Source organism: Corvus hawaiiensis, chromosome 5 (genome assembly GCF_020740725.1).
Source record: "Corvus hawaiiensis isolate bCorHaw1 chromosome 5, bCorHaw1.pri.cur, whole genome shotgun sequence".
In the NCBI taxonomy this organism is placed as follows: domain Eukaryota; kingdom Metazoa; phylum Chordata; class Aves; order Passeriformes; family Corvidae; genus Corvus; species Corvus hawaiiensis.
The window spans coordinates 45,568,503-45,586,832 of NC_063217.1; the positions used below are offsets into that span (position 1 = coordinate 45,568,503).

At 43.2% G+C, this 18,330-nt stretch overlaps 1 protein-coding gene across 4 annotated transcripts in view; it reads right to left on the reverse strand.

The window, feature by feature from the left end:
- ELOVL6 (ELOVL fatty acid elongase 6) overlaps window positions 1-18,330 on the reverse strand; it is a 76,990-nt gene that overhangs the window by 17,688 nt on the left and 40,972 nt on the right. For all 4 annotated transcript variants that reach the window (XM_048303854.1, XM_048303853.1, XM_048303855.1 and 1 more), the window contains one exon: window positions 7,696-7,827. In XM_048303854.1, the coding sequence (XP_048159811.1) occupies window positions 7,696-7,827 (132 nt within the window). The remainder of the gene's footprint in view (window positions 1-7,695; window positions 7,828-18,330) is intronic.

Here is an 18,330-nt window from a genome sequence, read left to right on the forward strand (position 1 = left end):
TGAAAAATAATTTTCCAGCTTACCCATGCATCCCTGTATCTCCTCTGATTGCCAAAGAGGCAGTTACAAGCTGATCAAGAGTAATTACCTATCATCTAGTTTTACTCTCTTTAGTGTGCGGCTACCTGACATTGTTTCCTGGTAACCTGGCACATGGTGGGTAGGAACTTGCAGGAACAATATTTCTTGATGAAAGCTGTTACTTCTCAAGCAACACCATCACTAAATAGTAATTGGACTTTGTTGTAGCTGAAATTCCCTGGCACCCTGTGAAGGCTGCATACTCAATGAGGTATTTTCCTTTCAAGAAGTATTTCCTAGTTCTTAGATATTTATTTCAGCAAGTTTGGACTGTGGATAGACTACTAGAAAGGAAAAAAAAAATTCAATTTTCAACTTAAGCCTTGTGTTTGGTGCAAAATCTCACAGGAATTAAGGAATCCATCTGAGGATTTCTAAAGTAGTCCATGAAGATTCATAAGCACAGTGTGCCTCTTAAGCAATCCTTAATGAAAGCATCAGGGGCATTTGCACTTGTTCCTTTGTTGTTACTGAAATTATTCTCAGCATCCAATGTCATCTCAAGGCAACCTTACAGTAGGTGCAGAATTGCAGTGATTTAAATGATAATCCAAAAAAGCAGCATTATCTAGTTCTGCAGGATAAATGAAAGATACTTACAGGATCAAATGTATCAAGTTGGCAGAATAACTGTCATGTATAGCACTGAAATGTTTGTGTTCAGGAGTTTGAAATTATCCTACACAAATAAAGCCAAACAGAAACAAAGTAAAAGGTTTAGCAAAGAGTCAGGCCAACCAATGAAGCCAGCCATGAGTAAAGCTGTAAAACTGGCAGAAGACAAAGTAAGAAAAATCTAAGTTACAGCGAAACACTAGCATTTGACAGAATAAGGGAGGCTTAAAGAAGCTAGAAGTTATAATACAACTGTAATGCCAGATCCATAAATTTAATAACAACTGGAGGCACTGAACTTCTTTTTCACTCCGTCCTCAGTGGGGCAATACTCCTGCAAGCTGCTAGAGAAGTTCAGGGATTTGCCTACAATTGGCAACTGTTTGTTTTTTTTTTTTTAATTCAACAACTTAGGGGGAGGATGCTGAATGGTACAAGCACAAGGAGACACATTTGTTTAGAAGAAGCTAAACTTGTGACAAAACAGTGACTGTGCTAAGCCACGGGCCGACACCCGTATGCAGCCAAGCCCTGCGTGCGAGCACTGCTGGGTCTGGCAGTGTTTATTAACAGCTCGTCCTCAGACAAGGCGTTGGATTTGATAGGTCATGCAAGTTAACACCTCTCAGTGTTGTATTCCCGCTGTCTCCAACAAGCACAAGCTGTTGGGGACTTACTCAGAAGAAAACACTTGGAGACACCAGTTCCCCAGGGATTTCCGCATGGAGGAGGCCCTTTTAGCATGCTCACGAACCAAGTATCGAGGCTGAGTAAAATACAGAAGTGCTGCCACATGGGGAGAGAAGGGAGGTTTGATTCCTTTTGAATTAATGATCTACTTTCTCTCTCGTACTGTTCCCTGCTTAAGTCACCAGACAGATGTTCTTTATTCCTCAAATAACATTTCAGTCTGCTCCCTGTATAAAATTTGAGAGGTAAAATTTCACTCTTGGGGGCTCTGCTTTGGGTACCATTCATACTGAGTGGTGACCTGCGATGGCTCCCATGGGCTGGGACAGGGTGAGCTCACGAGAAAGGTGTAATTCAAGGTGACACACTGAGAGTCAACACATTCATTGATTGAGAGAGAGGGGAAAGAACAGGGGCAGAACAAGCACAACAACAGCTTTTCAAATAAAGTATTGAATTCACTTTGCTAAGATGCTCATTTTCCAGCAATAAAGACAAGCAAGCCAAGTCAGAGAGAAAGAAAAGGTTTTAAAGAAAGGAGGGGCAGCTTAACACTGAAAAAGAGATTTTCATAATAATTTTTAGACAATCCTATCCGTATCTCCTGCAAAGCAGAATTAGCTAGGTCTCACAGTGACTCCTTGGTTTACTTTTAAATAGGCATGAGTAGACAAAAACAGTAAAACCAGCCTACATTCAAAATTACTTTGATGGACACAGGAATCCACAGGAGTAACAGCAGAGTGAACAAAGGGGTCAGACTTTAGAAGATGGGCATAGCATTTTGTCACATGGCATCAGTTACAATTCTGGGAGTAAGGACAGTGTTTTGCACTGTATGAATTCACTCTACACAACACTGTTTGTATTTTCCTACTGGAATTACAGTAACTTACAGAAAAGAAACTTTTCTTCTTAAACTGCTAAATCTCATCCAATGGATTTTTGTCTTCAATCATTCTGAATTTCTATTGTTCACCCAATATTCAACTTCAGCTCCACAACGGTAATTAAAAAGATGTTTCTTTATCTGTTACATAAGAAAATCGAGTAAGCATGTAAAGATGAACATGGTCCTATAAAAATAAATTGTTAAGTATGTGTATATTAAGGCTTTTACTGATTTGGGTTCTGAGAAATGTCCTGAGAATATGTATTAATGCTTTACAAATATAGGGAATGTTTCACTTTGAGTTAATTTCTTTTAAAATTTATAAGTGAGATTATTAATTCACCTTAAATGCTGCTTATTAATTTTAATGTTATTTGGCAAACATTCCTCTTTTCAGTAATTAATTTTCTCTTTGAATGTACTGTCAGGACCTTATAAAATTTCAGAGTATTTTAAGATTTTGATGGGTTGCTCAGCAACATATGAAATTAAGTTGTGTTTAAATCTCCATGGCAAGTATTTGTGAATAGCAGCTCTTGTGAGGGGACATAAATCTCTATCATCTTTCATCGATTTTCCTACTTACAAGCATGATAACTAGAATGTATTTCAGAGTCACAAATCCAAGCAACTGAAATCTTTTCTTTAAACATATGTTTTGTCTTTTCTGTTTAATTCAGCTCAGAATTGAGCTCTTCACATAAGGGCGTGTCTCAGGCTACCTTGTCAGGAGCCCTCTGTGGAATGAGTGCAAACCCCTCTACATGTGCTGCTGTGCTTCCAGTAACAGATCAGTCAACACCAGCCCCGTAAAGGCAAAGTGAGTCACCTTCTTTTAGTGAGTCTTTTTGGGTTTGTCTTTCAAATATAAGACCTGTTGTTGTGGGAATACTTTACTTTTGAGGCCGTGGTTAGCTTTGTGGCAAGCAGCTAGCGACCTTTTAGATACATTTGATACCATTTCTACTACTTAGAGAAAGTGCTTACCCGGAAGAAAGACATTTGGAAACTTTGTAGTGACATCTACTCATTTCCACCATTGCTACAAAGCATGGCTGGGTTTGGATTAGAATCTAAGTGATCTCAGGGGATGATAAGAGCCTTACAGTTGTGTGGCTTGGCTAGATGAAGAGATATTCCTTCTCTCACTGCACCTACCAGTCATCGTCAAGCTTAGCCTCTGCCTACAAACGACTGCCTCCCATTAGATGTTTTAGCTTCTTAGCCTCCTGTATTGACATGCCAGAGCTCCCTAGGGAAGACAACCTTTTCCTGTTATTAGTTAGAGCCTTGACCCTGAAACTTCTGCTGTCAGCCCCTAAAGGATGCGCAGGAGAACGGTGCCATGCTGCTGTCCTTTGTGAAGACAAGGCAATCAAACACGTTTAAGCTCCTTGATAGAATGCTACCCATACACAGACTCCTTGGCCTATAGAAGGAATTACAAAAATCCAACTGAGATGTAATGAAAACATGAATTAATGACTTCGTATCCTTCTGTGAGTCCTGGCCTCAGCTTTGCTGATTTCTACTGATGCCAGCATGACACTTCTGATAGACTCCAAGTAAGACATTCAATGAATGGCCCCAACTTTACATTCAAAGTGTCACAAATGTAAAACTGGCAATTCAGGTTTGATGTGTTTTGCAGATTTTTAACACCAAGGGATATTCAGAAATACAGGACTGACCATCACTTTGATTGTGTAGGTAAAACGGCAGTGGTTTCCTTGGGGTCATATGGGACTGAAGAAAGACCTTTTGTGTAGCTTCCTAAAAGCAGGTTCCTGTTAACAGAGAGCAACACAGGACTGCTCCCTCCCGACCTCAGTATGTAACCAGGCTGGGTAAACACACTTAATTAAAGTGTAGACAACAAACTGAAATAGAACAAAAACAAAACAGAACAAATCTTCAATGAGTTAAACAAGTCAACAAACCTGCTAGGGACCAAAAAACCAAACCAGCCCAGCAACCCCAGTATCTCAAACTGATTTCTCAGCAAAAGATTTCAGGAGATGATGTTTTCACAGGGGTTTCCAAGTGAAAAGCAAGATTTACTGTCATTGCTCCTACCGAAGTTTTCAGAGACAAAATGTTCAAAACTAGTCAGTGCTTTCAAAGGGAAATAAAGCTGCTTTTTTTTCTCAGGAATCCGGCTGGCTGCCAGTGTTGACACAAAACTTGCTCTTGACTGGGCTCCTGAATGCTCAGCAAGCTCAGCAGGATGGTGTAGTTGTTTTGTTTATTTATAAGCGTGGCAAGTTTCCTACTGTAGCAGCTACCACATTTAAATGATCTTGGCAAGCGCAGGGCATACAGGATACATTCTGAAGAAGGACCATGTCATTGCCTGGCAGGCAATTTCCTTTTCTTTTAAAGCCCTAAACACATCTTTTCAGCCTCTGCTAAGTGTTACTATTTCTGAGGATATTTGAAGCAGGTAAAATGGTAGGAGTGCTAAAAGGGAGATAAACAAGGAGTCCAGAAAAAAGCCTCACAATGACCTTGAGGCAGAATACTGAGGGCTCTCCAGGCAGGTTTTTTTTCCCTCAGTACAACCACTCACGGCAGACAAATATATTACTTAGAATTTCTGCAAGGTATTGTAAAAGTCATAGCATTTTAGCTTCCCAGAAAGCCAAAGAGGAAGTCTTTTGAAATTTAAGCAGCATTTTCCTGGATCCATAGTAAGTCTGCAGTCCTCTAAATGTATCTGAATTGACCTTTGGAGGAAGCAGGAATGCCTTTCAGACCACGAATGTATAAATGCAACACCCAGTTATGACAGGAGCCAGAAAAAAACCAAATCCAAGTTACTTGGAAAGTTAACAATATTTCCAGTGCTGCTTGCTAAGAGAGTCAGTAAGGCTGTGATCGATGGCCCCAGAAAGAACAGTGGTGCTGAAGCACCAGGTAATGGATGTTCCAATGAACACTTTTATAAGAAGTCTTTGTCTCACATTTTAATGAATTCTTTGCCATTTTTCCTGTTTTCCAGGCAAGAAGTCAAGGGGTTTTGTATGGGATTGCATGTTGCTATGGAAGCTACAAAGGTTTCATGCTCTGTCTTACTGCAAACATTTTGGGTTGGTTTTCCCCCTTCCCTATTTCACTCTTCTGCACACTACTCAGCACCCCAGAAGTGCAAAGCATAGTCATATAATTTTCATAATCAACTGATGCCAACTGCAAATCCAGCAGGGTAAATGCACAGTACTTCTGTGCAGGCCAAACATCTCACACACCCACTCCACTCTGCTTCCTCTTTTCCTAACACACAGAGGAAAGGGTGAGTTCTGCAGCACTCGGGGAACACTTGTCCCTGAATGGTGCTATTTGAGTTGATGGAAGAAGCAAACTATGGAGTTGCGAATCCCTGTCTTAACTGTGCCCTTCTGGCCAATGCTTCTTATCTGCACAATGAGAGCTCACCTTGAGTGCCTGCACTGAGGTGATCTCTGTGGCAGACTGATCCTGGCTGCTTGTACCTTCAAAACCTGAAGGCCACATTTTTCACATCACCCAGCACCACTCAGCAGCTCATGCTGGCCATGAGTTAGCTATTTCATATGATTATGATGGGAAACTCCAATTAGCAAGGAAGGAATGTGCTAATTTCAAATTCCATCTAGACAGTGTAGTGTAAATTCATGCTATTCATTGATCAGTGCCTCGATCTTGTGATTGTGGGAGGAAATTAGCTAGTGAAACTGCTTAAAAACCCCACACTGTGAATGTCAGACACATCTAAAAGTAATTTAATTTTTAAATTTGCTCTAGACATCTTCTGCAAAGGAGAGTTCCAAAATCATGCTTCCCCACCTCAAATTGAGAATTAAACTACAAATGCTTTGTGTAAGCCAGCTAGTTCCTAGTGTCCACATTCAATAGGAAAGTGCAATCAGGACTGGGATCCTGCTGGCAACAAACCACTTTACAAACTGATCCACAAATGAAATGCCATCTAGGAACCAATTCAACAGCTGCTGGGATTCAGACATTTCTGAAACAAACAATGACAATTGCTTACAGGACCTTAAAGCAAAATGATGTCAGACACACAGCCAGAAGTACAGCACCAAGTGCAAGCAAATGAAAATTACAAATTTCCACAGTGTTAGAACTTGCTCTTAAAGTTATCCAGACCGCTAAAAGTTTTGTCTGCTCTGAGATATTCTTTATCGTGTTGATGAACTGTTAAACCCAAGCCAAATTAAAGTTCTTCTGTTAGCATGTCCTAGCTATTAGAAATACAATTTATTCTCCCCTGCCAGTGTTTTGGAAAGTTTCAAGGTGATACAATTTTGGAGAAAAGAAAGAAAAGCCATGAAAAAAGCCAAACTTCTTCATTCCTGCTTTATTTCCCTCTGTAGAGTCTCTCAGCAAAAACTATTCCCATCCTGTGAAAAATAATGCATCATTCACACCTGCTCAGTAAGCAAGCCTGTTTTATGTAGCTGTGAACTAATATAATCAGGAATTACTATATTGATATTAGAAAGATACAGGTAGCAGTGTTTGATAACAGTTTGTTGGTCTGTATGTTGTTGAGTGAGCTGTAACTTACAGTCCCAATAGTCACTGAAATGAAGGAAAATCCTGAGGTCATCTGTGTACTATTACTAGTAATTTGTACCAAAGTTCATGTGTTTGTAAGGGCTACTTTTATAAGCATTTGTTTGTTCATTCATTTAACTTCAGCCACATTAAAAATTAGCATATTAAGCAGATAAAGTGGAATTCAGGTTGGTCAATTTTGCTTCTGACTTCAGCAACTACCAACAACCTGAACATGACATTCCCCATACTCAGTGTGGAGTCAACACACAGCCAAGAGATGTGCATTACTGAAAAGCAGCCTTTCCCTGTGGAGCCACCTTTTTGCTACAGTCACAAGCAATTTGTGATGGAATAACCAGAAGTCAGCTCCTGATATCGATTACAGTGGTCTAATTTACCTGTCATCAAAGCACTGAGTTTTGGTTTACCTCACTGTAAAGGAGATCAGAGTCTTGACTAAATATTCCATATACACGCACACACCCCATATAAACATAGTACTACTAGTAAGTGAGAACAAGACTAACATCTTAATGTGTTTATTTCCATTTGTAGCTTGCATGGTAAATGTATTGCAATGATAACCACTTTTTCTCATGTCCTCCTTCATTTTCACCTTTGTTCTTCAAGAGAGTTATTGATTTCTCCCCTCTTCAAATGCTCTGTGATCTGGTAAGTCAAAGGGGATCATTTCGGTGTTAAGGAGTGGATCAGGACACAACCCTGAACAGCAGAAGCAAAGAAATGCCACTTCTGTGTGAGCCTATTGTCACACTAGCAGTGCTGCTGTATGTGAAGAACCCCAAACCTCTTCAGGGCCTCTCCCAAGGCAGGTGGTGTGAAGAAGTGCCTACCTGAAGACGGCGAGGCTCAAAGACCAGAGCACTAGCGGCTTCCTCAGTTCAAATTTTGCTCGTTTGTTCATTAGGTGCCGACCACCAAATATAAAGGCAGCGTACAGAGCTGAAAAGAGGAATGATTTCTTCCTGCAAAACAAAACCAAAAAACACCTGTCAAGTGTTTAATTAGTATTAGATACACAGCAGAGTCACATACGGACATCACTGCTAAGGGCTTGTGTGCTTCCTTAAAAGGAAACTCTTTTGGAGGCATTCCTGCATCCCAGCTGAGCTTATCATTTCCATATGAAACTACATGCCTGCATACAGTCAGGGCCAGGTGCAGGCAAAATTGACCCTGGGGAAGCTCTGGAAAATGACAGACAAATTTGGCTCCCATTCTTTGTCAGTTTCCAAACACTGAACTTCTGTGAGGAACAGAATAGATATTGCAGAGCCCAGACACACTTTTGCAAGCAAAACACAGCTGGTACTTGAACCAGTTGATCACATTTTGCACTTCATTTCTCTTTTTCATACAATTTTTTGTTTCCTGCAGAATCCTCCCTATATGGCAATTTAGTTTCCCACTGTTTCCTCTAAGAAGACACTCAAAGATCATGAGCACTGCAACACACCATGATGAACCCCACAAGAAGCAGAGAACCAGTGAGGAGAGGTCAGTAGCCCCATTAAGCAGCAGGACCATGCTGGGTGGCATTGCCCTGTGGCATTGCCCTGCCCATGAGTGCTGGTTCAGGAAATCCAGTGCATTTGCTGAAAGGTCAAGCAGGGCTCTCTTAAGGAACTTCAATTACACTCTTCAAATTGCAAGTTTTATTTTTAAAACTGCCTGATAGTAGTTCAGCTCAGCAATAATCACCAAACATTTGAACTCTGCTACTATAACTCATTGTAAATCATCCATTAGAGGTCAAAAATGGACTCAGCCTGGGATTCCTTCCCACACAACACAGTATTACACTAAGACTTAATGATGTACACTATTAATGGTGGCCTAACTGGAAAGGTATCTGTTCAAGAATAGAATTTTCCCTACATTATTTATCATTACATTCACAAATACAGGGTGGACTATGGTTTTGCACCAGGTTCTGGTTCCTACTGTACCCCAAGAAAGAATGAAAAATACTCTCAAGAAAGTTAACTACTTCATCAACATCATGGAAAAGACAGAAGCAGGCTACAAGACCTCTAGTTCCTTCTGACACTGGAATCCCAAGGGCAGCAGCAGCAGACAGGCCTATGATCAGGGCATGGCACACTGCCCAGGCTTCCCATTGGGAGAGACCCACATGGTGGTCTTCATAGGATTTTCAACTGGATGTTTAAATGATAGTATGTTGCTTCACCTCAAGAGAAAGACAAGTATGTGCCGTGGTGTCACTACTGGTACCACCCAAGTGCCACCTCCAGGCTCTTCCCTTAAGATTGGCCAGCTGAGGTTACCCCATGGCAAGGAATCTGTAGAGCACAGCACGATCCTGAGGGCCAAGCATAGAGTGGCACAGCACAGCATGTGCCTGTGCCACCTCAAGGCAGCTGGTAATGGATCACGAGACCCTTGATGGCCAAGGGTCTTCCTGGAAGGTTCAGAAAAACTAAGAAAAGCTGTAGCACATCTGACTGGAAATACAAAGAAAGCACATGCAACCTTCAATCGAGGTAAATGAATTGAATTTTATGTAAGTTTGAAAGCTAAAAGAGAAAACTCCAAAGAGACAGAAGCGTATCAGTATGCATTCTGCAGCATGCCATTTTCTGCCAACTTAGAAACTCTGCTTCTACTGATGTATTTACAGCTCTGTGTTGTAAAACACAGGTAACTGCACGAAAATTCACCTGATGCTCTGAGAAGGGAGGACCCAGTGCCTGTGGTCCACTGGGTAAGCTTTAGCATCCATGCTGGCAAAAGCCCCAGGAAGACCAGGATGACCACAGAGCCCGCACCCTCTCACCTTGTGCATTTAGATGGCCTAATTGCCATGGCAATGGTTATCATGACCAGGTTTTGAAAACCACAAAGCCTCGGCCCTTATTCATATCATAATACAGAAAAAAGCATTCATTTTTACTTCACTGGTCAGGGAAGGGACAGAATCACCAATCTGATAGCATGACTGCAGTTTAGCTAGGCTGGAGATCACTAAATATTTGTTAACCAGTTTGGGTAACGATGAACAACCTCAAGCTTGCTCATACTGAACCACCTAACTATTTAGACAAGATTTATGGGTTACAAGATAGAAGCAAGCTCTCAGTGTGAGTTTGGACTGCATTCCTATCTCCTTCCCTCTGCAGCCTTTTCAGCAGTGGTGTGAAACGCAGCCCATTGCCGCCCTGGGCATGGGTGAGGGAAGGAAAGGAACTGTGATGGACCCATAAATCTGCAGTCCTGTCCAGGCTGCTCCAGGGCACTGGGAGAGATGTCTGCTTGGCCTGATTTTGCCCCTTCAATCCCACAGAAGTCTGGGCTTGCAGCGCTCAGTGCAGACAGACAGCAATGCACATGACAAGGTATGGAGATACACGTACACACATACGGCCACTCGAGCCATGTCCATGCAGGTGCCACACAGGAGGGACCCTGCAGCTCCACACCATGAGGGAAGTGCAAACCCAACTTCACAGCACTGCAGTGTGAATCCCCCACGCCAGAGTCAGGAAAGGTCTGTCTTGCACTGATCTATGCAAGGATCTCCAAAGCAACTGAGAGCAGTGCAGGATGAGATTCCAAGTCGTGCAGGGGAAAAGAATGCAACACAGTGCTGCCATGCAGCTGTCAACACGGCACAGGCCATGCAGGCTGGCACGGCAGGATGTCGGGATTCATGAGCTAGAGACACTTTGCAGGAAGGCAAGCTGGAAACAGTTCAGTTCTAGATCAAATACAGCCGAGACTTCAAAGTAATGGTTCAACTTCAGTTCCAGTTCAAGACAAAAAAAGCAGTCTGAATGAGTTAGCAGTTCAGGTCTATGTTCTGCTTGTCTCCTGTTCTTCCTAAGCCAGATAATCTATATATCTACACCAAGTAACATTTCACTTTGCTTCTTAGTAGTGAAACTATCTTTTGTGAATTCAGTCAGTTTATTGAGGTCAATAGTTACATTACAGTAATTAGAACCAAAAAATTTTAGGTCACTTTAGAGCTTTGTAATGAGTACAGCATTATTGACAATGATGGTAAATTGTACTCCCAGAGTATGCAGCTTTGTATCAGCAGTGGCAGACAAGGCAAGATTTGACTGCACACATGATGGGAACTGCAGAGAGCAGCTGTAAGCAGTTTCAGACAAGGAGGGACACAGTAGTATTATCTCCCATCAGAGGGAAGCACAATACTGAATAATGATTAGGCTGATTTTGAAATCATCACTGTTTTGATGCTTGCTACTTTTTGCACTCAAAGGACTTTGAATTTTCCCCATTTTGCAGCATAAAAATGGTTAAAAGAACCTGGCAGGCCAGATGATAGCGTTACAAAGGGGTTGCAGAGGTATGTACTCTTAAGATAATCTGATTAACTGCATTAGACTGGTATTAACCAGTTTCCTACCAGTGTTTTTATGATGGATTTTCCCAAAGATTCATGACTACAGTCTGGTCCTGGGATAGTGACACAAAGCAATGGCAGTCTGACAGAATTCAATTAGATCTGATTGATTTTAGTCAAAGGAGAGTAATATCATGTCAGAGACTGAAATATTATAGTTTATGACTTAAACATTTTCCTGAAAGACTTTTAAAACTGTATTACAAAAGCTGCAAAGAAGACTACCACACCCTGGATGGGGCCCTGACTGAGGCCTTACACTGCTCGCTGATGAAGAGGAGATGAAGTAACAGCTCAGGGCTGGGGACATTCACTGAGCACAGGCTTAACACCTCCAAGATGAGGACCACAGCCCCAGGGCTATCAGCTTCCAGGCTCGAACAGACCTCCTGCACCAAAGGGTGGAGGGAAGAGAGGCTCTGGGTATCTGGGAAAAAGGCTCTGGTCAGAGGTGCAGTGACTGCCCATCCTCCACTGTGCAGAGGAGCCCAGCTGAGGGCTCCTCACCAGGATGGGAAGCTTATCCACAGCAGAAGGGGGTGACATGGCCCATCACAGGGGCCCCCCTCAAAGGGGTGCCCAGACCCTGCACCAGAGCACCAGAGATGATGCTACAGACCCTCAGTGTTGCAAGGTACACTGTCAAGCTGGCCCCTGCAAGAGAGGCACGTGAGCATTCCCACCTGGCCCAAAGTGTGTATTAATCCATGGAGTTCTGCACTCTTCGGCGTGGCGTGTGGTGTGGTGGCGTGTGGTGTGGTGGCGTGTGGTGTGGTGGTGTGTGGTGTGGTGGCGTGTGGTGTGGTGGCGTGTGGTGTGGTGGCGTGTGGTGTGGTGGCGTGTGGTGTGGTGGTGTGTGGTGTGGCGGTGTGTGGTGTGGCGGTGTGTGGTGTGGTGGCGTGTGGTGTGGTGGCGTGTGGTGTGGCGGTGTGTGGTGTGGCGGCGCGTGGTGTGGTGGCGAGTGGTGTGGTGGCGTGTGGTATGGTGGCGTGTGGTGTGGTGGCGTGGCCACGGCGGCAATGGGGGACCCTCACCACCAGCAGAGCAGATGGAGGGGAGCAATGAGACGTCATTGGGACCCTCGGAGGGGTGATCTGCTTCCACCTAACCCCTGTCACCTCTCCCTGTCCCCTCACCTCGCCCACACACTTCTTTCTCTATTTCGTTCTTTCTGTTCTCTTTCCTTCTCTTTGCCTCTCTACTATTAAATAAAATACATCAATTTTTTGGCATCAATGTCTAACCTCATTTGGTTTTAATCTCGTTTCTGGGAATATTTTGAGCCTTCTAAGTTCCTTCCAGTTTATGCACAGAGACTTAACTTTCCTTGCTTTTCTGGGTGTAAACCGGATTGTAACATATCGAACAAGCATTCTGAAAGATGGAGGTCTGGAGTTGTTCTGGAGCAATGTAACTTTTACTATTAGCTGAAGAGAAACTAAATAGAGCAGAACAATGGCAAAAAAAAATTAACCTTGGAAGTAAAAAAATAAAATCCCTCAAAGTAATTCGGTAACAGACTTGCATCCAATAACTTAAATGTTAGCACATTCATATGTTTGTCTTCAATTCTGTTCTGCAGGGTAACGCAGTAGACATAAAGACAGGGCTGCCAAATCCTCCACATTTTTCTGGCATTTCTGTTTCTCACAGTTGTCTCCCACCTTCCTACATTTTCAGACTTCAGGGACTAAGTACTATCTCTACTGAATACAACTCCATGTTCCTCTGACAAAAGTTGCCAGCTCTTTCCCCCTTTATAGGTTTCTGGAGAACCTATAAAAAGCTGTATTTAGGCTTACTACAAGAGAGGGAGGCAAGAGGGGCTACAGGCTGAAGATGTGAGACAGATCTTCCAGGACAGAAGCACAGAGGTGGCTGTATCATGAGGCAAAGGGACAGGAAGAAGCTGGGAGCCATGATGGGAGAAAGAGAAGAGAAAGGATGACTAGTAAGCGTGGCAGCAAATGAGGGGAGCTGGCAGCCATGAGATGGACATGAAGCTGGGATAGCATGGAAGGCAAGGAGGCTTGAAGCCCTTTCTCTGCTGGAACCCCTGGTAGGGTGCTTCCTGCATCCATGGGCAAACCTATGGCAGAGGAACAGAGACAGGAAAGAGGAAAAGTATAACTGACAGGAAAGAGGAAAAGGAAAAGTATAACTGAAAAGAGGGAGGCAGAAACTGAGGATGATAAAGGAAGACAGGGACAAAGCTTCTCCTCATTTCCAGCCAGAAGTCCCACCCAGGAAAGCCTACTCAGGCACCAAGGAGTGACAAGAACAGATCAGCCACCCAAGCCTCAGGCAGGAAAACACAACACTGGGAAGGGACAGCAAATAATCCAAAGAGGAAAGCAATGGTAAACAAATGGCTAAGGAGTAAGACATCCTGACTCCCTCAGAAGTACTTATTTATAAAATGCTGAACATGTTAGAATTATCGCAGTATTCTAAAATAAGGGGCCAAAGCCTGAGGGTGAGCCTCATGTGCAGCAGCGCGAGACATCCCCCGTCTCTGATGCAAAGTGAAATAACCCTGAATATTGCAGTACTGCTGAAGGAGGTAGTTTTGAGCCCAGATGCACTGCTGCCATTTTTCCCCCTGAAAACAGCAGACTGAGTCATTATTGTAGAGTTCTCTGATGTTAATGAGTAAACTGAAACAGATATGTATATATATATATATGTGTGTGTGTGTGTTATAAAATTGACTATTTCCACAGGATTTTCCTTAATCATCAAAGAAAGTCTTTCTAGAAATGCCCAAAGGACAACCTCATCATGGATTGTTTATCTTTCATCATGTAATACAGGATTATCTGCCTAACAGCATTCAGTAGGGGAGCAGTAAAGTGGTGTTAGCCTCCTCTTTCTACATTCTATAGGATTCTTAAAGCTTTTTTAAATCAAGACGTATTTACTTTGCACATTCAAAGCTCATTTTTAAATTCACTACCACTCCTTCATATGCTGTAAAGGGAGCACAAGGGGTTAAAAAATCCCCACTGCAGTTGCCAGAGCAGAGTGCTGCTGGAAAGTAAATAGGCAGTTTCAGACTCCTGATGTTTTTCTTTTGGCCTTCTTCATCACCATTTTACTCATGTAAAAAAAAAAAAAAATTACTGAAAAAAAAGATAAATAAAAGAATGTTTGGTTATATGAAATATAAGGGAAATTTCCTATTCCTTTCTCCCAGCTTTCAACAGAAAATAACAACAATCACTTGTGTTTATAATTGAAACTGCTAACTTGAAAGTCTAACTGAAGTGCTTTAACCTGAACGCATGTGAATCCCACACCACACCCATGTCCACAGATCAGCCAGCAGGGCTGGTAGCCTTGGCAAAGTTACTTTCTCTCTGGTACTTATTTAAAAATCACACATTCTGTATAAAAAAGGGTGTGAAAACGCTTCTCAGTCTCTCAGTGTTTCTACCTCAGAAATACTGTCAAAGCAAATCTTTCTCTCTCTCTTCACTGATAGAATTTTGACAGAACTGGCAAGAAGAGATCCAATGTGTGGATATGCCAGATCTGTGTATGAAAATATAACCTGTAGTCCTGGCTTAGATTTGAGTTTCTGCAGCTGCTTCCCATTGACCGTAGCAGCCTTTGTAATGGAGAGAGAAGGACACACGGAAGAGGAAGATCTGTCTGATACACGCATGCCAACACAGTCTGATTTATTCCTACAGCTCAATATCCTTTGACATTTATATTTAGCACAGCAATGATGAGAGTCACACACACGTAGGTGATTCACTGATGATGGTCTTTGACGTAAAAAGCTATCAGAGAATAAACAGGGACATATCTCATACCAGTCATCTGACCCCTTGATTTCTAAAGCCTGCCTCTCAAAAGGCCATTCAGCCTCCTTGTGACAGGTACTGTTGGATGTTCAAGTCTGTGCTTCCCCAAAGGCTGGAGCAACTCTCCAGGCGCCTCTCTCCTGTCTGGGAGCAAGGGAAGAAAAGTCAGAGCCCTGGGAACACATATGGGCCAGGGACTGTTATTCCCCCACATGTGCCTTCTCTCTGGGGTCCCATCACCCAATTCATGTCATTACTGCCAGACAGTACATGTGTCACTGCCCCAACTCCTTAGTCCAAAGAAAGGGAAGAAACATGGGGCCGGGAGGCTGCCAGGAGGACTGCTGTGGGAACTGTCCCAAGCACAACGTTGCTGGAAAGGATGGAAGACGAGGAAAACTTGCAGCTCTGTGAGTGCTAACGGCTGAGCTGAGGGGCAGCCTGAAGCCCAGGTCCCCCACTGCCCAGGTCAGAGTGCAAAGGGTGAGAGCTGCAGGGGCAGCAAGCTCTGAAGAGCAGCGCAACTATTTTTTTGTGGTATATCACCACCTCAAAGCCTGCTCTGGTCCAGTGGAGATAGCCCCAGCTCACCACCAGCCAACTTGCATGACCAGTGTTCCAGGGGAGCAAGGGGCTGAGCCCACCTGGGCCTCTGCCCACACCGCATTCAGTCAGACCCAGGGGCAGGAAACCACTCCTGTGTTGGCAGGGCAGCCAACAGCCCTAAAATTACAGAGAGGAGAAACAAGGGCACGGAAGTGTGGGGGCATGGGGGAAGGTGGCTCATGTCCTGCACCTCCCTGATGGTTGCATTTGTTTTGTTGAAATGTTTGCCAGTAATTTGTAACACTCATGTTTGTAAAACATGTTACAGAGTATTAGTCACATACTTAAAATGTGCGCAGCTAGGGACAAAAACAGCAGCAAATTTTTCTTGTTTTCTCTGTGAATGGGAAAATATAAGAACAGCATAGGGGTGAGAAAACAAAGTTAAAATTCAGGAACAATTTTGGGGTTTTTTTCAGCTAGACGGGGCAAACTCAGCTCTGAAGCATAGTCCCCTGTTCTTTATAAGCCTCATATAGGCTTGATGGAAGAAACCATATTCCTGTAAAAAACTCATAAACTGCAACCCCAAATATCAGCCACGTCACAAGAGAAAAGAACCTCTCAAATAGAAAGCACTTCAGAAAAAAACCCCAAAACAAGTTCCAAAACTTTGGGTTTTGAAACCAAGTTGCCAAAATTATCACTGAAAGAAAATCAGCTTCTGGCTCTGCCCCAGATTTCCTCCACCTACGCTTTGAATGGGGACCCACCCAGTGGAGACAGCAGGTGAGTGTGCTTGCTGTGATAACAGCCACTCCTGAGTTTTCCACCTGACACAGACAGCAGTGGAAGTTGCAGCCCAGTGAGTTGGCTGACTGGGGAGAGCCACACCATACCCTCCTACCCAGTTGGCACGCGTCAGCCTAAGTCAAAGCCTGCATCACCCCATCCTCAATGCCACCACACATCCCAGGGATGGGCCACATCCCAGGGGTGGCATCTGACTTCACTGTTACTGACACTGATCATATCTAACAAATATTTTTGCACAACCCCTCCAAGATTTACACTGCCAGTGCTAAGAATTGAATCTAGCCCCAGAGGAGTCACAGGAGCCTACTGGAAAAATGACCATCCCTGTCCCTGTGAAGAGCCTTTACAGAAGCTCACTGTAGTCAAGAGAAACTCCTTGACTGGGAGCCTCTGCTTAATCCATTAGCATCACTCCGACAACATATCTAGTTCTTAAGACAAAGATTTGGGGTTATAACAGGTGACAAATTAGTGTCCCAATTCCCCATGGACCCACCACAGGTTTTTCCAGACTTTGCTGAGACTTTCAGGCAGTCGGTGGAGACATGGCAGAAAGCAGAGAAGCTAATGTAGGTCATAGGCACTGCAGGTCTGATGAAAAGCTACAGTACTTTCACTCTGAATTTCATCAATGTAAATGTAAACCTCTGGCCTCCACAGTAAAAACACAGAGCTAGTGAACACTACTGCAAGTGAACTTGGGGACTACTAACCTACATCCTTCCCAGTTGAAGTCATTCTGTTTGCTCCCACTTCTCACCTGAAAGCAGTTAATGAAGATGCTAGTGGAGGTATGTCATACAGACATAGCATGAAAATAACTAGATCTACAAACCGCCTTACTCCTTTGATCTGCTTTATCTGATCAAATTAATCAATGGTTATGACATTTTGTAATTTTACACTTAAAGGAGTACCTCAACGTAAGTCCTTCAGATCTAGGAAGATCCCTGAAGAAACTCAAAACGTTATTTATATAGACAAGCACTGCTTTTTAAAACTGCTTAGCAGATAGATATTTCTTTATTAAACAGGACAAAACACAACTCAAGTAACAGATCAGTAAGAATACTGAAGCCGCCTTTGCCCATGCACCTGCAGAAAGCCTCAGCACCACAGTGGCAAGCTCACGTTCCTCTACCATTGCAAAGGCAATTTGTAAACATTCTGGGAAGTAGTGTCTATTGGATCTCAAAACATATTTAAGCAAAAATAAAAGCCGTCATTTAAAATGAAACATGGAAAATGCAGGGGTTGTAAGCAGTGTGTTATTTTTCTATCTATCCGCCCTAAAAGACATTCCAGCAGACATTGCTCCCTTCCAGCCTTCTGCAATATGACCTCAGAAAATGATGTTGCTACAACGTCAGTGGATTGCAAAACACAAACAAATAAAAACTGTTCTGGTTTCCCTGAGAGTGTTCTCAGCCAAAATAGATATGCACGATTTTCCTGTAAAGCAGAGCGCAATGTTAGAAACAGGACAGCAAAAAGTAATGCACAAATAAGACCTTACAGCCAGGGCGTGTTGATCACCTTATAGAAAGCATCACCGCGTAACTCCTTCAGTGCCAGAAAACATTAAATTATCCTGGAGCTTTGGAGGAAACCAAACTAAGGGGATGCCTGAAAAGCACAGTAATTTAGAATACTGTCCTGGCTCCGGCCAGGACAGGGTTAATTTTGCAGTAGCCAGGAGGGGGCATGGCTCAGACTCAGGGGTTATTCTACACCATCACATGTCACTGCTGTGTTGTCAGGTTGGAGGGAAGGGAGTCTCTTCCAGGGAGAAGGGGTTCCTTTTGGTCAAGTGAGCATGGCAGAGGGAGCTGTCCAGTCCTGTCTGTTGCTGGGGGTCTTCTGTATGAATCCTTCCTTTCCTGTACCCTCTGTCGTAAGTA